The 18,317-nt window shown below is 37.5% G+C and overlaps 1 protein-coding gene across 7 annotated transcripts in view; it reads left to right on the top strand.

Annotated features, from left to right (window-relative positions):
• Positions 1-18,317, top strand: part of RBM33 (RNA binding motif protein 33) — a 105,747-nt gene that overhangs the window by 33,208 nt on the left and 54,222 nt on the right. For 5 of the 7 annotated variants that reach the window (XM_055806915.1, XM_055806911.1, XM_055806910.1 and 2 more), the window contains exons 8-10: positions 1,589-1,797; positions 3,547-3,853; positions 8,961-9,019. In XM_055806915.1, the coding sequence (XP_055662890.1) occupies positions 1,589-1,797; positions 3,547-3,853; positions 8,961-9,019 (575 nt within the window). The remainder of the gene's footprint in view (positions 1-1,588; positions 1,798-3,546; positions 3,854-8,960; positions 9,020-18,317) is intronic. The other 2 variants (XM_055806914.1, XM_055806913.1) reach the window with 1 other exon arrangement.

The following is an 18,317-nucleotide window of genomic DNA, read 5'->3' as shown; positions in this document are numbered from 1 at the left end:
AAATGAAATAAATTATATGGTGGATCCTGGGCTTTTAGGAGTCTGTCATGTTTGCTGTGTTCTTAGACAGCAATTTATAAACTTTTCTTTTGAAAATCAAAAAGCTCCTGCTTTGTGGAGGTGCTGGATACCTCTGGAAACTGGGACATGCAAAATTACAGTCTTTGCAGGTGGTTTTTGTAGCCCAGTAGGAGCAACTGCTGTAGTGGGAATGTGTGGCACTCACCCTTTTCTGCCCTTTTGCAAATCCTCACCTTCAAAGAGTTATGAAGATGTTTAAGATGGTGGTTTAGGTAGCTTTGGTTATTCGACTTGCAATAAATTTTAATGGTTTTCTGACTGCTTTAGTTAATGTATTGATGGAGGCTCTAGAGTGATGTAGATACATTGTAGTAGTGTCTCAGCTGCTGGATGCAAACTGTTTTTATTTTGATCTTCAGATATAGCCACTATGTGTAGTATTAGCAAGTAAAACCATGTTGTCCTGAAAAGCAGCCCCTGTACCCGGTCTCCTTCAACAGTAAGAGCAGACTTTAAATGTAGAACTGGAATTCTTGCACTAATTTCCATTTATATGAATTCAAACAATATTTCTGTTTGCTGGGGTGTGTTCTTCTACAGTAGTTTGATTTTACCCTGTTAGTGACAGAAGTCAGTTTTATAGTAAGGAGGGATCTGATTGGTACATGGCAAAATCCTCAGTTGCATGTTTGGGTTCAAGTTTATCCCCTTTAAGTAACTGAAACCTGGTGAGTGGCACTGCTTGTACAGTCACAGTGTGTTTCCTGAAGTTTGTTGTAGACTTTCTTGGCATTTCCAAGTAATTTGATTATCTGGGCCTGTTACTGCATGGTTTTCTCAGTGTTACCAGATTGTCCCAGGCTTCAAGCAAATTTAGCAGTCTTGAGTACTATCTGTTCTGTGGTGTTTACCTGGGACGTGAGTTGCATGGATGTTATCAGTGGCCATGTATTTGGCTTGAGCTGTGCACAGATTTTGAAGTGTGCTCTCTCTTAAGTGGAAAGATCACTTGTAAAGTACAGCTGGTTCTTAAACCACGTACAATAGACTAAATATTAAGTAATTACATGCTGGAAAAAACATTTCAGTAACCAGTCCGTCCTTCTTTGGAATGGCCAGTGTGCAAAAGTCTGGCAGATAAAATCTGTTTATGTGGAAGACCCAACCTATCCTTTACTGTAAAGTTTACTGGGGTTTTCATTGTACTGCCTGACACATCTGCAGGTAAGTGAGATGTTTAAGATAATGCAAATGTGAGGGGAGCCACAGCCACCTCTTGCAGCATAAGGCAAACTTCAATAGCTTTAAAAAAAACAACCACCAAACCTTTTTGTTCATGCTTGTTTCATTTACCTGCTGCTTTTTTACTGTGCAACAGACACAAGTACGTGTGCTTTTTCCTTTTAAAGATGTCTTTAATGAAATGTTAACATGCCACCTAAAGGAGATCAAAGTGCCTGCAAATTTTATGTTAGTTACAGGGGTGCTTGCTGTAGTTCTAGCGATGTTTTTTTCATTGTGTTTTTCACCTTTTCACCCCCTCCCCTTCATCTTTCTATTTTAACAGAACTTTCTGCAGAAGCCAAAGCAGCGTTACTTGAATTTGAAGAGAGGGAAAGGCAGCTTAAACAGGGACGGTATGGCTCAAGGAGAGGAGGACGAAGAGGAGGCTCGATTATGTGCCATGGAATGGGAGAACAAAGGAGAGACAATAATGATAGGGGAAGAATGAAGGATCACAGGCCTGCACTGCTGCCAAACCAGCCATCAACAATGGTACCTTTTAATCCTTAGTATTCTTTGCACATAACTTTCAGGAAATTATGGAGAAATGCATTCTAAATTGGAATATATATTCCAGTGTACACTTTTTGCTCTTTCAGGGCACTGTTGGCAGGATGGGCTTTATGTAATGTGATTGTGAAAGTATGTGCTTAGTCTTGTTACTGGCCTCAGGTTGAGGAATCTCAAGGCCTCCAAATGAAGAGTGAATTCAAAATTATACAACCCAATCAGGCTTACCTACTGGTTTGCATAGGATGAAAAAATTAATTCCTTTCAAAGTCCTCTACATGCAACATGGAAACATATTCAGTCCCACATTATTAACAGTAATTTAGTTTTAAAAAAAAACTGTAAAAATATTTCTAGGGTTTTGTAAACTAATATTTTTGCTGACGATTCTAAAAAAAGAGATAATCTATTTGTATACCTGCCATGCTACTATGGAGGCAAATAAAACCCTAGGGAGCTAATCACCACTAGATAAATTGGTGTCTTGGGGGTTTTAATTGAAATTTAGCTTTGTTAGGCTTCCCCCCACCTCCCTGTGCTTTATATCACAATCTAAAAGGTGTTGCTTTTTCCATCCAAAAAAGAACCCCGGCAAGTATATGATCAAGGTAGCCCACACTTACTTAACTGCCATGAAATATATTGGAAGCTGAGATTGTAGAACAAAGCCTGTCTATGTCTTCACAGGACAAGGTCATCTGTATTAAACAAAGGGGATTTTTTCCAACAGCAGTTAACTCTAGGTGCTGATCACTAGCAAGAATCGGTGGATATCTCAGCGATTGAGAGCTCTGCAGTAGAATGCTTTGTGCTTTTAAAACAGTGAAGGTGGAATACTTTTTTTCTGTATTGCTGCAGTCTTTGCTAGTTGAGTTGATCTTAAATGATGTAAATGTTTTTGTGCTCATCGCAATGTCTTTTTGTGCAAACTTTGTAGCTGCTTTGCTTTATGTATATGGCTGCTGAAAAAAATGTCATGTCTGTGTTACTAAAAGGTTGCCTGTTTGGGACTCTTACTGCACTACTGTTTAGAAGTTACTGGACTAGGACTGATATTTAGTATCAGTGAGTTCAGAAGCAGAAGAATGCCTCTGAAGAGAAACACGATCATAACTTTTTATTATAACTGATTTTGGCCATTTGTGTTTGAGTGATGATCAGCAAGAGGCTTTCTTCTGTATTATGAAAGGTACCTTTGAAGGGTGTCTTTAAAGTAGTTTTTTCTTTAAGCAGTATGGATAAATGGGCTGCACTGAGATCTGAAGAATGTAGCTTAATGTGTATTTTGACTTGTGTTACTACTGTTAAGTCTCTCTTGGTCAGAGAGGCTCTTCTATATATGAGACAAAAGTTGGTGCATTTGAGGACTCAGTTTTCTGGTGATCACATAAACCTTACTGCAGTTGATGACGGTTTCCAGCGACATGTGCAGAACCCTAACATGAAACTAGACAGTTGCACTGTTAAAAATAAGTGAATGAATGTCTGCATTCTTTGTGTTCTTCCTTGCTCTTTGCTTTTCTCTCCTTCACTTGAACGTCTTTGATTGTTTCTTTGCATTCCTGTGCTGATGGTTCTTAACAATTCCAGTTGATGGTATGGGAAAGAAGTTTTTTTCTGTTCATATTTGGCCTTAATTGTTCTCCAAAGGTGTCTTGGTTTTGTGCTGGTTTATGTCAGGATATTTTAACTTTTAAAGCCTATTGACTTTATTCTTTTGTCTGACTTTAGACTCATTCACAGAGGTTAATTCCAACACACCAGCAACCTGTTAGGAGTCTGTTCCAGCAGCAACAGCAGCAGCAGCAGCAACAGCAGCAACAACAGCAGCAGCAACAGCAGCAGCAGCAGCAACAGTTACAATCTCTGCTTCCTTTACAGCATCAGCATCACTCTTCTCCTCCTCCAGGGCTACATATGCCCCCTCAGATAGAAACGCCTAGAATAATGATGACTCCACCTCCAGTGACACCTCAGCAACCGAAGAACATACACATAAATCCACATTTCAAGGGGACAGTAGTGACACCTGTACAAGGTGAGCTTTCTGAAGACCTTCCCAGTCTTGCAAGCGTGACTGATCTTATTCTTGCAAAAGATGCAATGATTTGTTTATTTATCACTTCATGGAAGTGTGCTTCAGGCTGATACTTTTTTCCTTAAGCTTGAAACAAATGTTTTGCTGGAAGTAAGACATAATGATGTTGGACTGTGGCCAGCTGAAATAGTAAAGCCTTTTCAACATCTTTATCATCTTTATCACTCTACTGTGAAGCCTGCAAAGAGCAGTAAAAATGGAAACTGAAAAGAGAATGTGCTTTTTAAAAGTAGCAAATGTCAATTTTCAAAACTAGGTGAGTACTGCAGTTTATAATTTCCCACATCATTCCAGCTTCAGCCAAGCGTTTGCAGAATGACCACCCACCTATTTCAGTGAGAGTACAGAGGCACTCCTTGCGCTGTAATTGCTCTGTGAAAGGTACCAGCTGCTATCCTTACTTGACAGGATACATGTCCTCAGTTCTCCTTTCAGTGCCACGTTTGCAATTGATTTGCAACCTGCAAGTACATTTTTTCTGTAACTTAACACAAGCATTCTTTGGGGTATGCTTTTTAGGGCAGCTCTCAACAGAGTTAACATTACTACTTATTTAGGAAGTGTTTAAGCCTTAAGAGGATTAAAAAAAACCCCGATACCTACATAGCTCTCATTTGTGATTCTGTTGGGACTAGACACAGTAAAGAAATGCATACATGCTTATACATATTTACCATTAAGTTTTCTATATTTTTTCTTCCTTCAAATCAGCAGAACTCCAAGCCAGTGCTATCTCTGCTTCATTTATTTGACCAATGAAAAAATAGGAATTTGGGTGGGTAGGATATTACCAATTTATTATACAGATCTATTGGGATTCTCACAGATGGCTTCATAGTAGCTGTGCTGTAGAGATTATTTTGCTTTTTCCAGTCTAATAAAATCAGTGCTTCCCGCCAAATTATGGATCGGGACAGATTATCTGGAAGCAGTCCAAAAGGTCCTTTAGTCTTGGATTTATGCCTTCTGTGCATTTCCCTAACATTTCCAAAGCAAAATTGTATTGTGGAAAGCAAAAATTGTTTTCAGACTACTCTAGATGCCTGTTTTTTCTCCTTGTGAAAAAATCAACAAGTCTTCTGTATCTAGGTGAACGCATGTCCTCCTAATGCCAGCAGTGACTGTTGAGGGGCTTTCGTTTTGCTTAACATCAAAAGTATACAGCGTATCTTCTTTCTTTCTTTTGTCAGAGTTATTTCTCCACATTATACGATGGCTTCAGTCTTGGTTTGAGCCTTACCACTACATCTGTGGCACCATGGGTATTCCAGGGACCTTGCTTTATCTTGAGCATAGTCTTTTTTTTGTCTTGCAGAGTTTCTTTTTAACAAAGTTGTCTACCTCCTGCATGTTGCATGTTAGGAGATCTTTAATACTGGATTTGTAGTCTTATATTTTTTTTAGATCTTATACCTGCTGACTGTGTGCACATTCATTTCTTGACTGATAAAGTCTAGTCGTCCTCTCAGAATGAGCAGCCCTGAAGAATGAGTCATCGATTGATTTGAATAGTGTAAGACATGTATTTCAGTGAGGAAGATCTTTGCGATGTGTATTGATGGCAACTGATATATGTGAAATACCTTTGTGCTGTTCATTTTACTGAAGGAATCCTTGGCAAGATTATGGAATGTTTCTGCTAATAGGTGTTCAGCATGCTATGAAATGCAATCTTTAAAATTCCTGTAGAATTTTAATCATCTTGATTAGAGAGCATGTATGGGAAGCTGAGTCCTCTGCAGTGGCAGAGTAGTGGCCATCTCAGTCTTCTAGTCTGCAAGCAGTACAATTACGTCACACAAAGGAAAAATGTATAGGAGATCAGTAGACATCTTCAGGGAAGATGAGCATAATTATAAAATCTTCAATTGCATTTACATATTAAGATGAGTTTTTAAGCAGTCACTGCAGGCAAATGGTAGACAGACATTCCAGTGCAGGGAGAGCTGTTCTAAACTTCCTCTGATAAAATCCCCCTCAGTTTAATCAATCTGCTTGAGGCCCCAGTAGGCAGACACTGGTAGTTGACACCACTGGGACGTGTTTCATATGCATCATTTGTTTCAGGGTAACAGGAAGTATGAAAGATCAGACTGAGTTCATGTTCTTGGCGGTGTCCTGCCCCTTCTTGGCTGAACGTTATGTCCAGATACATGAGGGTCTTTATACATTGGAAAATACGGTCAGATAGGTGCAAAGTTTATTGGGATTCTGTTGTTGAAAATGTGATGCCTGGAAGCTAAAAATGCCATGTCTGGAAGTGCATGATATGCACATTTAGGTTCTGGTAATTTTAATGGTGTGCTGTCATGTTTTAGTGTAGACTGGCATTTCTTACTCTAATTTTATGGCAGGGTTAAGCTCACATACTTCTAATTGTCAGCACCACAGACATTTTTTCATTATGGCAAATCATAGAAATATACTTTCTCAACATCTTTTTGATTTAACTTAATCTTGAAATGTGTTGAGTGTATCAGTATTTTCTAAAATACTCAAGCCTCCTGTAAGTTGTATGAAATTTTCATGTGAATAGAAAGAGCATGTATCAGAGCTGTAGTAGTCAGCTACTTCAGCCTGAAAGTGAGTTGAAGCACTCTTGAACACTCCTATCATTGGCTTTTGTCTCAAAGGCAGATCTCTTACAGTGGCCATCATCTCCCTGGCCAGCCTCGACTCTTTTCAAAAAAATAGTTACTTTCAAGTCCGTTTGGTTTCAGACAAATGTCTAGAAGCTTCATAAATGATTAAGAAGGACTCAGTCTGTCAAAACTGCTAAAATGGTTATGTGAGCCTCTGTATACCTGTGCAGATGCTGTTCCATTGGTGTTCATTTGTGCCTTTTGTGGCACAAAAAGAATCCCATGTCTTTTAGTTGCTTGCATATTTAAAAATGCTGGAGGACTGTATACTGTACTATGAAATACTCAATCTGTGATGAGAACACTGAGTTTTTCCCCCTCAATGTTTATACCACAAATAACTGTTTCAAGGATAGTGTGGTGCTGCCAAAGCTGACGTGAGCTAATGAGCAGTTTATGGCATCTTGGTAGATTAGTATGCCATTACCTTTTAAAAACTGTTGGGTGTCTTGGGAAAAATTACATTATAATTCTTCTAAATAATCAATATGGAAATTGCTGCTTCATCTTTTCAGGTATGGTGTTGGAATTCACAGCCAAAAGCAATTTAATCTTCTCAAAGTAGTGTTTAACAACATGCTGTGTATTTTTCAAAAATACTTTTCAAACCTGTTGACGATTTGATGTCAGGAAAATGAGTGCTTATTTGAGACTTCTTTGCTGCTTCAGCAAGTGTCCAAGGATTGAAAGGGCACAGAGTTTGAACTACTATCTTTCATGAGTATTAAATTAATTTGCTTAAAATACATAAATATATGTAACTCTGTATGCTACTGCCAGAGGCAGGATACTGAAATAGACACACGAGTACTCTGTTCATTTGACATTTCACTGCATATCCCATCTTATGCAGTTTTTCTCAGTGCCTCTCTGACCTGTAATCCCTGAGCTATTTTTAGTCCTAGATCTGTCAAGAGCACCCTGTCAGTTTTTTCCAGGTGGCCATGGCTGTTTGATATCAACAGATGTTCGTTAGAAACCAAGATGAGACTCTTCAACTCATTTTCTCATGTAACCTGATCCAGAGTTTGCATGCAGTCCTTCGGTGCAGAAAGACTGGTGCAGTTAGTTTACACTGTTAGTTCCTAAACTAGCAAATCACAAGTACTTGACAGAAGTGAGTAGAAACCAGTCATAGACATGAATTAAAAATGACCACTAATGCATTAGTCCTTGTGCCTCAGTCACCAAGGAAAAAGGGATTTTTGGGGCATCTTGGCAAACTCCTCTGGGAAATGCACTCACCTTCTCCCTTAACATAGCTGCATTTCTAAACATCTTCCCTGCTCTGAAATGTAATACAGTAGTTGTCTACAAGGTCGATGTTTAACCCTGTGTAGGAAACATTTTCCTATCAGTTTCAGAAGTGTTAAAAACAAACTGAAGAAAAATAACCTTATTACAGGTTTTCAGTAAATGAACAAACACATTCAGTGCTGTTTGAAATGCTTTAACTTCTCTAGGCCTTTTTGTTTAACATTGAAACATTTGTAATTTTAACCACTTGGACAACGCAGGAAATAGAAAGTGCACTGGAAGACAGGAAATCTGTATTACACTTTGTACTGGGGATTCAGATACAGATTCAGTCGCCAAGGTGATCCAGCTGTAGATGCTTTGTGCATTATGCCATAATACTAATGTTTTGGGAAGTATTTTTTTTTTTTGTGACTAGTCTTTTGAAATGCAGTTGTATGGACAAGTCATCCATGTTAATCCCTCTGAAGTACTGATTTTGGAGGTTACTTTTCAGGAAGAGGGACTCCTAATTCTTCTTGGTGTCTCTTTGTGAAATAGCAGACTTTCATCTGGGATCAGTTTTGGGATTACACAAACTGTGATCACAGTTGCATATACCGTTATGGTGGCAAGGACGGATTAAGTTGCGTTTTGCTTGCTATCAGTTGCCACTGCCTGACTCATTTTACCCTCCTGTGAACAGTGATTTATACCAGATAGTCTCTCATGCCCATGATTACTGTGGGAGGTTGGTGGTGAGACTGGGAGATACCTAGGAAATCTTGAGGGGTGCTAAGTTGAGAAGGGAAATTAATCATGTAGCCTTCTATTTGAAACATGAAATTATCATTAGAGTCTCTGTCAGCTTTGTCTTAAGAGATGTCTTTGGCTGAATAAGTATTCTAGTTTTCCTTCCTGCAACAAGGAGCAATTTAATTCTGGAAAATGCAGAATTAAATTATGTAAATTAACAAGGAGAATCCTAATTGCCCTGTTGCATGTTGCAAGGGAGGGAATGGTTGCTTAAAGTTAATTGTAGGAACCGTGACATGTGAGGGTAAGCATAGCAGATTTTAATCATGGCTTCTTACTGCAACTGCTTTTGGAAATAACGGCAACAACTGTTAGATAAAACAAATGGTGTTAAAAGGTGCCTCTTGTTTCAGTGCCCTTGCTGCCAGTTCCAGCCCAGCCAAGACCTGCTGTAGGACCCCAGAGATTTCCTGTGAGTAGCAGCTGTTTCTTCTTCTCTGATATGGATAAGCATACATTTGCAAGGAAATATTAATATAGCAAATAAAAGCTCTTCTAGTGAAATATAATTTTAAGGATTTGTAAATATTGACAATACACTCTGCAGTTGAAAATGTTTGTTAAAAGCTTAAGGTCAATGGATTTTTGAGAGTAGAATTAATTCTGTTTAACTGTAAAATTGTTGAACCAGTCTCTCCAGTGGGAGAGGCATGAATGCATCTTGTCTTAAGGAATATGGGCTTCATTTTATTACTTGACTCTGTATAAATAGAATCCTTATTTTATTTGATGTAATAAAAGGCTATTTGAAATAATCCCTAAGCTTAAAAAGCAGTAATATATATTTATTGTAAAAATCAGCAGTCATTTAAATGCCCTCATGTTTTTTATATAAAAAAATGGGAATGGCATTGCATGACCTTGCTTTCTCTTATGTTCCTAACTTCTAAAACAAACAAGGCACTTAGCTGCTTTACTGCTTTGCTTTTTTAAAAAAATTCTGTGAATGGAGAGAGTGCATGCTTGTATACCTTTTTTTCATAATTTCAGTTCTGTTGGCCTAAATTTTTAGTTCAGGTGGCTTGCAGAGTATCAAAACCAGCAAAACAAAAAAATAGTTTTTACGGTATTGCCTTGAATATTTTCAAATAAAGACCCATATATTATGTTTCCCAGAGATATAAACCACACAAAAATTATCCTCTGTTAATGTGTGCAGTGTTGAAGGCGGAAAGTAATGTTTGTGAACATCTGTGTAGTTTCACACAATAAATTACTTGCATAGAGATCAGATGTATTTAAAAGAAGCAGATTTCAGAAACCTGCTGTGACTTTTGATTGCCATGTGCATACCTGGTTGATTTTGACACAGAATACTTTTTGTACAGGACATCTAGCTGAGGAATTGTGTTGTCTGTATTTTTTACAATAACAGAGGTTTTACATTGCCGCGTTACTTCTGTGAAGTGTAAAAAGGTTAAGCACTATGACCACAGTTTCATTAAGTAAATTAATGTAATATAATTTTATCATTAATGCTTTAACCGAAGATACTATTCTATTAAAAAAAATACTGTGGTTTTCAGAGGAAATAGTTTTCTTCAGCAGCCTTTAGTATTATGTGGAGACGTTATTAACATTTTAAAAGTAATTCTAATTGCTTTTTATGAAAACAAATATCTTGCATTTGTTTTCCTTTGACACTAAGTTGTTTTGCCAATAAACACAATTTGGGATGTAAAAGAAATTGGAAGACAAGGAATATCTGTAAAGGCATTGTAATTGACATCTTTGAAGTGTGTTTACATCACTGTAGAAAAATTGGAAATTATTTTTTTTTAAATTGACTGTGAAATTAGATTTTAATTCTGTTCACTTTTGGTTTTGCAAGTTGAGAGTATACAACAGTTTTTAAAAGGGAATAAAATAAATTGAACATTCTTGGTAGGACTCTTGTTCCTTTTGCCTGAAGGAAGATACTTGACTGCTTGCTGCCTTTTTATGTAAGCAATACACTAGCAAAAAGTCAGTGTAATTCTGTTTTCATGAGGAGGAGGAGGAGGGCTAGCTTAACTAAGAGCATCCAGTACTGTGGTTTGTTTGCCCTGAGTGTTTCTTTGGGGTTTTGTGCTGTTGTTTTTTTGGGTTTGTTTTTTTTTCTATTTCAGCTAGTAACCTGCTATATGACACTGAGAAAGTTACTTAATCTTTCCATGACTCACTGAGTTATAAAATGGCTATAATATGGACTTCTCGTATGAAGTACTTTATAAATTTTGCATAGGTTATCAGTCATATTAGGATTAGGAAGTAAGTGTCACTGTGTACATATCTCGTGTTTGTTTTATTAAATGTAGTATGTTAGCTCTTGAGCTAAAGACAAATTTACTTTCTGACTAACGTTTTATCTTGCCGAGCTACCCTTTTTTTGCTCTGTTACATGTCAAATGCCTTTGTGCCATTGTAATTCACTTGTTTATGTATAAATGTTGACTTATAGCAATGGTTTGACAAGCCATTTGAAAAAGATCACAGTAGTATGCCAGGCTATAGTTCATTCATCCTTTTCCTCATTGTAGAAAGAATCTCTGGATATGTAATAACTTGATTTGCTCTTGTTTTTAGGTTTGCCTAATCAAATAGTCAACTGATTTTTCCAATTGCTTTTTCTAAAAAATTGTGGGGTTAGAATTGAATATTTGTAGCCTGCTTTGCCCTTTGACTTTGAACTGGATGGTTTATTTTGCTTGAGTGTGGCAGAGGTGGAAACACTAAATGTAATGAAATTCTTGCAAGGGAGAGACCTAAAAGCTAGTGCCCTAACTGAAGGAAAAATTGCCTCTTGAGTTCCTACCTTATCTAGGAGAGAAACCTCTCAGCATACAGCCTGTGTGTACTCTGAACATAGGAAGAGCTTCAATCAGAGCTAATCAATTGCAAGTCATAAATCCATTGGAAACCAGGTGTTATTAATTTAGTGCTAATGAAGTGACTTGTAACCATGTAATGGTTAATTCTTACAACCTCCTGCAGAAGGATTTAATTGAAGAGTTGAACAAAGTTGTAATGAGCATATTAGCATATTGGTGTGAGTTCTAAATTATAAGAAATAATGTAGTACTAAATCAGGGTAATGTTGATCAGGATTTAACCTGCTTGGAGTTGGGAGTGATTAAATTCACTTAACCTTGCATCAAAGTATTTCAGGGTAGGGCTCATTGTTCAATTATTTCTTACTTAAAGCTTAACTTGTGAAATGATTAGAGAGAAAGTATTAGAAATGACATAATGGAATGGATCTGTGTTCCTTACTAAGAGTTGTTTTAACATTTACAGTAATCTTGAATAAAGGAAGGAAGCTGTCTATCTCTTTAATCTGTGATCATTCAAGGTGACTTGGTGTGAATGGTGTTTGAGAGCTGTATTCAACTGATTAGGACTGAATGAATAAATAGTGGATCTGAGGCATGTTATGGCTGAGAAACATGGTGAACTTATAGTAACCAGGAGTTAAAGACCTGACTTCTGTGAAGGCTTCTCTGCTTGTCTCAATTTCACAGTGCTCTTCAGGTGGCTGTAATGGATAGTAGCCCAGTCTTCAAGCATAGTTGATGCTAATATTTTTCCATGTATTTGTATTAACCTGGAACTGTGCAAGTGCCAATGGTGTGTTTTCTTTATAAACTGTTTAAAGAAGAGATTAAGCTAACCTCTTTGGCAGAGTCCTTCTGAAGATCTTGTTTTACCATGTCTTTGCTTTAAAGTGGTTAAGATGCCTTTTTCTGTTCCTGTCTCAGTGTCATGGTTGGTTTTTCACAAATAAGAGTCTACTTTGGGGACTGATCCGTTTAAAGGAAGGTGACAGAAAAATGGTTGTATGTGTTTTCTGAACTTTTCACACGTTTTCTTACAAAATTATTAATTCTTGTGGATGCCCCAGTGCAGGTACGGAGCCTGTGGATTTTTGTATTACACAAGAGGGACCGTTGTTCCTGTCCTCTGGTGTTTATCTGGGCTAATTTCTCTTTCAACTCCTGCGTTCTGTGAAGAAGGATGGGGTAAAACAAGGGAAGAAGAAATTAAATAGAAGATGGAAGGGGTGTTTCTGAACACTTTGTATGTAGGCTACTGCTAACTGACTTATAGAGGCCAGATCATGGCTTAATATGAAATTAGGAGCTAAGCTGATGGTCCAGGTCTTTTCATCCTTTATGCGAGTCCACCAGCATATTCTGTGTCTGGAGTGTTTCAATGTTTCCTGAAGAAAAATTTATAAAATTTTGTCTTTAAACATAATTTATTTCACTTAATGAACACTGAAGTAATAACCATGTGTGATGTGTGCGCATTCTTGTTAAACACATAGAAAAGTGGAATGAGTGTTGTCATGCCCGCTTTGGGATGGAGCGTGGCAGAGGGGAAGATGTTTTCGCTGTCAGTGTTCTTCATCCAGAAATTGTGATGTATCACCAGCATCCCAATTTGGGGCTGGAGCCGGGGGTGTTCAGAGTGAACAGGAAGCTGGGGAGAACCTGCCTCGCACTGCTCAAAGCAGAAGAGAGCAATAAATCCTCAGTTTCCTTGCTGCCTGTGCCCTGGATCCTTCTCTGAAACTGCTGCAGAGAGAGCAGAGCCTGATAATGCAGCTGTATGCTTTTTGCCAGGAGGATTGTCAGGAAATTGGGATAAATTCTGATTTAGCTGCTGTCCTTAACCCAACGCTCTGGGTGTGGTGTGAGCTGGGCAGGTGTCCATCCCATAGGCACAATTTAACTTTGGTCAACTGAGTTTCAGAGCTGGAGTTAGGAATAGTCTTAAGTGGCACGAAGCACAAGATAAAGTACCACTAGTGTCTGCCTGACTAATTTATGCCAGGAATGCTTTGATATTTTTTAATGCACAAAGCTTTCCTCTTTTGATAGGACACCTTAATGCACTGGAGGCTGTTCAGTATCGGTTGAATTCAGCTCTGAAAAAGTTGAATTGTGTAACATTATTTTATTCGCTATTAAAAAGAAGACTTTAATAGAGTGACTTGTTGTCAGGCCTTTGTGAATATTCTACTTTGCCTGTCTTTTTAGCTCTCAGAGGGCTTTGACGTGATTTGTTTTTGGAACTTATCTTACAATTTCTTTTCAAAATCATCTTTATCCCAAAGAATACTTTGATTTTTATTCTTTTCCTTAAAGTGCAAAAACCTTAGTAAACTTCTTTATATTCTTATTCAACATACTTCTACTTGATCTCCAGGACATCAGGTGATGTCTTAAATGGATGCTGTGAAAGGCAGTTGATTAGTTTTGATTCACTTCTTCACCATTTCCAAAAACTCTGGTTTGAATTCTGAGATTTCAAGTGTTTGTGATTCAGACACTGTTTTTAAACACTTTATGCTTTAATCTATGAGAGGCTTTTAAACAGGTGCCCTGTCATTGCTCAGAGCAGAAGTGGCTGTCCTTCATTGTCACTTGCTTGAAACGCTTCTTTTAGACAAGTAATATATTAGTGCTATACAAATTAATTATAAAAGATAAATTAGAATACAGTTAACTACTTTTCCCCAGAGTTGTCCTTGGACAGAACTGGATCAACCTACACCATTTCAGTAAACTTGGTTCAGTTTAATGGATATTACAGTGTATCTGGATCTGTGGGTGTGCCTTTATGTAAACACCTCTTGTAGTATGTAGAAGCAGAAATCTGGGGTGCTTTTGAGAACAAAACTTGCAATAGTGTTTGCTGTCTGTTGTGGGAAAAGCAGATAGGGAGAAAATTTTTTTCCCACTGCTTCAAATTTGATGGTGAGTTGCCACATGTGAATAACGGTTTTAGCAACTGTTACTAAGGTTGTGGCTCATTCTTCAGTACTCACGGTATAGACAATTTAAACAGTTCTACATCTGAGTACGATCAATCTATTTTAAACTGATATTTAGTAAGTAATGGTATTTAGTAAGTTGTATGTGTTTGCAACAGTATGTATGTAGGAGACAAACTGTTAATGGAAATAAAAGCCACTTGTGAAAAGGATTCTCCTACTTCCTCACAATTACTCTGCTTTAGCTATGGGGTTACTATAATGAGTAACAGTAAATGAAATTTTTGCTCTATTAGGGTGTAGCAGTGGCAGATCACAGGTAGCGTAGAAAGCATTTTGTTTTCATTTAACAGGATACATGGTATCAGGTGGTGTTGATTGACATTTCTTGGATACTGCTTTATACAGCATTTCATGCAAATCATGTTTGAATGAGACTGCCGCATCAAATTACATTTCTTTCAGATTATAGCCCTTGCAGATGTGAGACAGAGCTTGTTCAGCAGCTACCAAAAAGCTTTCATTTTTAACACTTACTGTTTTCACAACTTGACTGCAAATCCCTATAATTACAGCATTTAAGATAGTGAAGGAATGATGGGCACTTTCTCTTATCAGATCTATAAGTAGTAGCAAGCAGATGCAGCATGAGATCCCTCCAGCTGTCAAGTATTGTCAGGCTAGCATAGAGGGAATGCAATTTAAAATGCAGGTGACATAATACCCAACATCCTCCATTTGCTAGTGGGCTTCTGATTAATCACGATTACCATACATTATCATACCATCAAATTTAATCATATCAATGAATTCCCATCTGCAGGAGGAGCAGCAGCAGCAAAACATGATGGTAACAGCTATTAAATAAGAGAGAAATAGATGGTTTCTAAATGCAGTAACTCTTCAACTTGTCATGCTAGCACCAGTGTGCACATGCTCTATAGATACTAAAATCAAACAGAACTTGTGCATTTATATTTCGTAGTTAGTGTCGTCTACCTTTCCATTAAGAGATTGATATTTAGCACTGCCAAGGAAACCAGAGTTGTAGAATTCATTTTTTTCCCCTGTGCTAATGATGCTAGATTTTCTTCAGTCTCAGCTTTAGTACTTCTTAAACACAGAACAGCAGAATGGTTGCAGTGGCAGGGACCTCTGGAGGTCATCTTGTCCACCCCCCTGCTCAAGCACGACCGCCTAGAGCCAGTTGCCCAGGACTATGTCCAGATGGCTTTTGAATATCTCCTAAGGTTGAGACTCCACAAACTCTCAGGGCAACCTGTGCCAGTGCTCAGTCACTCTCACAGTAAAAAAGTTTTTATGTAGATATATTTTTATATATAGGTATGTACGTTGTTTTTGGTATATTTTTATGAATGAAATTTGAAGCAAAGCACAATTTTTTACCGAGGTAAAGAGGAAAAAATATTAAGCATATAGCTATGTAGCCATTAATTAGGCACTGTTAAAGAGATACTTTGCAGAAGTCAAGGCTTGTAAAGAAATCCAATTAAAATGTACAATTGACTTCCTACTACAATGCAGTAAGAGCTTAAACACTGAATGGAAAAATAAAATACATTTAATATAATACTATAGAGTCCTAGATGATAGCATAGTACTCTTAAGCTATTTTCACTGAGCTGAGAAAATGTCCTTTTAAAAGATAATTCAGTACATTTGTGTCATCACAATAAAAAAAACCCCCAAAATCCATAAATGGTATTTATTCACCTTCTGCACCTTCAGTTCTTGCTAATTCTTTACAATGTTAAAGGGAAAAAAAACTTAATTCACTATAAAATAGGAAGTCATACTACTGTTTAAAATAAAATGTGGTAATTTTAAAGGATATTATGGGTTGACTGTAGGATACCCAAAAAGGAATGAAGTGTTCAGGCTTTCATATATAACACGCAAGTAATACATGCAGGCACACTGGAAGCTCTGGGTATGTAAAGTTCTTGTAATCAATATGTTTGCAAGGTCAGAGATGTATAATACATCTCAAAAATGAGATTTCCGTACAGAATTAAAAGTCAGGAGTCAGATAACGTAATCACTAAATAGCCAGGTCTAAAATGTCATTATCTATTACAGATGCAAGTCCAGGTTAGCAGCAATTCTAGTATTTGTCTTCTATAGAGCTGTCTGCTTCTTAACTTTTTTTTTTGTAGCATTTTTTGATGAAGGGAGAGGCATCCTTTCCCATGTCACTTGTACTTATTTTTGAGGTTCTTGGATTGTTTTAAAATGAATTATAACTGCACCTTCAAGCTTGGGCTGTAATGTAGAAATCCTGAATTTGTTATTCATGATCCAGTTCTGACCTCATACTTGTTTCTAATTGTCAATGATATGCAGGTAACCAAGGTACATTAGGTCAACAAATGCTATAATATTTCCAGTAGTCTCCAGTAAGCCCAAGAAGAAGGTATGAATTTTGTTAGATGTGTTATCTCATTAGTTGTGAAAGTAGAGGAGGTCCAGAACTTGCAGATCCCTAATTTTTTACACATCCTTAAAACTTAGCTTTCAGCACAAAAAATATGCAGAAGGATTTAGTTGTCTTTAAATAAAATGATCATGAAATTCTCATCTTTCAAGGGAGAGTTCATCATTCTAAATGTTTTTCTGATTTGTATTTGTATCGTACTTTAATCTTAAAAAGTTTGAGGGCACCAAGCAAAAATGGTCACAGGGTCTTCTGTACCACACCCCTGAAGAGGATTACAAACTAAAGTGGAACTGAATCTTCCAGATTAATTAGTTTAAAACACCTGTTTAATAAATTATTTAAGTTTGCTCTAATCTGAGTGATTTGGGTTTACTCTTCCTTCAGGCATGCAGGCTACTACAGCTTGTCTGTCACACTGTTTCTTATTATGGCCTTTCTCTGTTTGCTGGAAACATTCTTCCTTCATCCACATAAAACAGATGGATGGGAGCATGGTTTTTCTGCACGTCAGCACTGTTAAAGCTAGAGTTGGGATTGAATTAATACCTTTCCTATGCCTGCATTTCATTTAGGAGCATTTTCTGAGCATTGTTCATGAGTGGGACCACTTCTGTGGATTTTCTTTTCTAACATACATGCTTCAGAGGTAGAGCAAACGGGGGTTCAAGGAACCCATCTGCAGTGCAGTCCTTCTGTGGTAGAACTGGTTGCTTGTGGGCCATTCTACTTTGCTGCTGCTTAGAAACATAGTGAAGTGGGAGCATTTTTGGTCTCCATTTGCAACATGAATATACCCCTGCTTGATGTATTTGGGGGGATGCTCTGAAGCTCGCTGAAAAGGGATATTTTTAATACACAATCTAATTTTTAGCTTTAGTTTCCTGAACTGTCTGGAATTGTTTTAGTATGCTGAGAGTATCCTTCTGTATTGCTTGTGTCCTTAGTTTAACTACGTGATCATAAGTTGGCTTAAATAACAAGGGATTCCATGCCTTTCTCTCCTTGCTTGTACTGTTTTTGGGTAATGGCTGATTTCTGTTTTGGGACCTTAAACAGTGAAATCGGGCACTGGTGATTTCTGACAGATGATGTGGACTTGTGCCTAAACCTCCCAACACACTTCCTTATCTTTGTGTCGTATCAAAGAGACGCTTGTCCAAGTTATGTAGTGCATTTTAGTATTAAAAATTACTTTCAGCTCAGTTGAGGAAAATAATCAACCCATTCTTTCTCAGACGCAATCTGCCTGTAATACCAGGATCTGTGCAGTCCACATACTTGAACCAGTGCTTGCCATCTCCTTTGTATTTTCCCCTCAGAAAATACATTCCAGAAGCTTTGAGGAGATTCATGTATGGGTAGCCTGTGATTGTTATCTTGAGTTTTATAATCACTCTGAACTCTTAATTTTTGTCCTTGATTGAAATGTATCTCAGGCATGATTTTTTATATAAGGTTGTCTTATAAATAATTCCCAATAAATCCATTGGGAAA

This window comes from Falco peregrinus, chromosome 5, assembly GCF_023634155.1.
Source record: "Falco peregrinus isolate bFalPer1 chromosome 5, bFalPer1.pri, whole genome shotgun sequence".
Taxonomy (NCBI): domain Eukaryota; kingdom Metazoa; phylum Chordata; class Aves; order Falconiformes; family Falconidae; genus Falco; species Falco peregrinus.
Note: the sequence above shows the minus strand (reverse complement) of the source record. Positions and strands in the feature narration are given on the sequence as shown.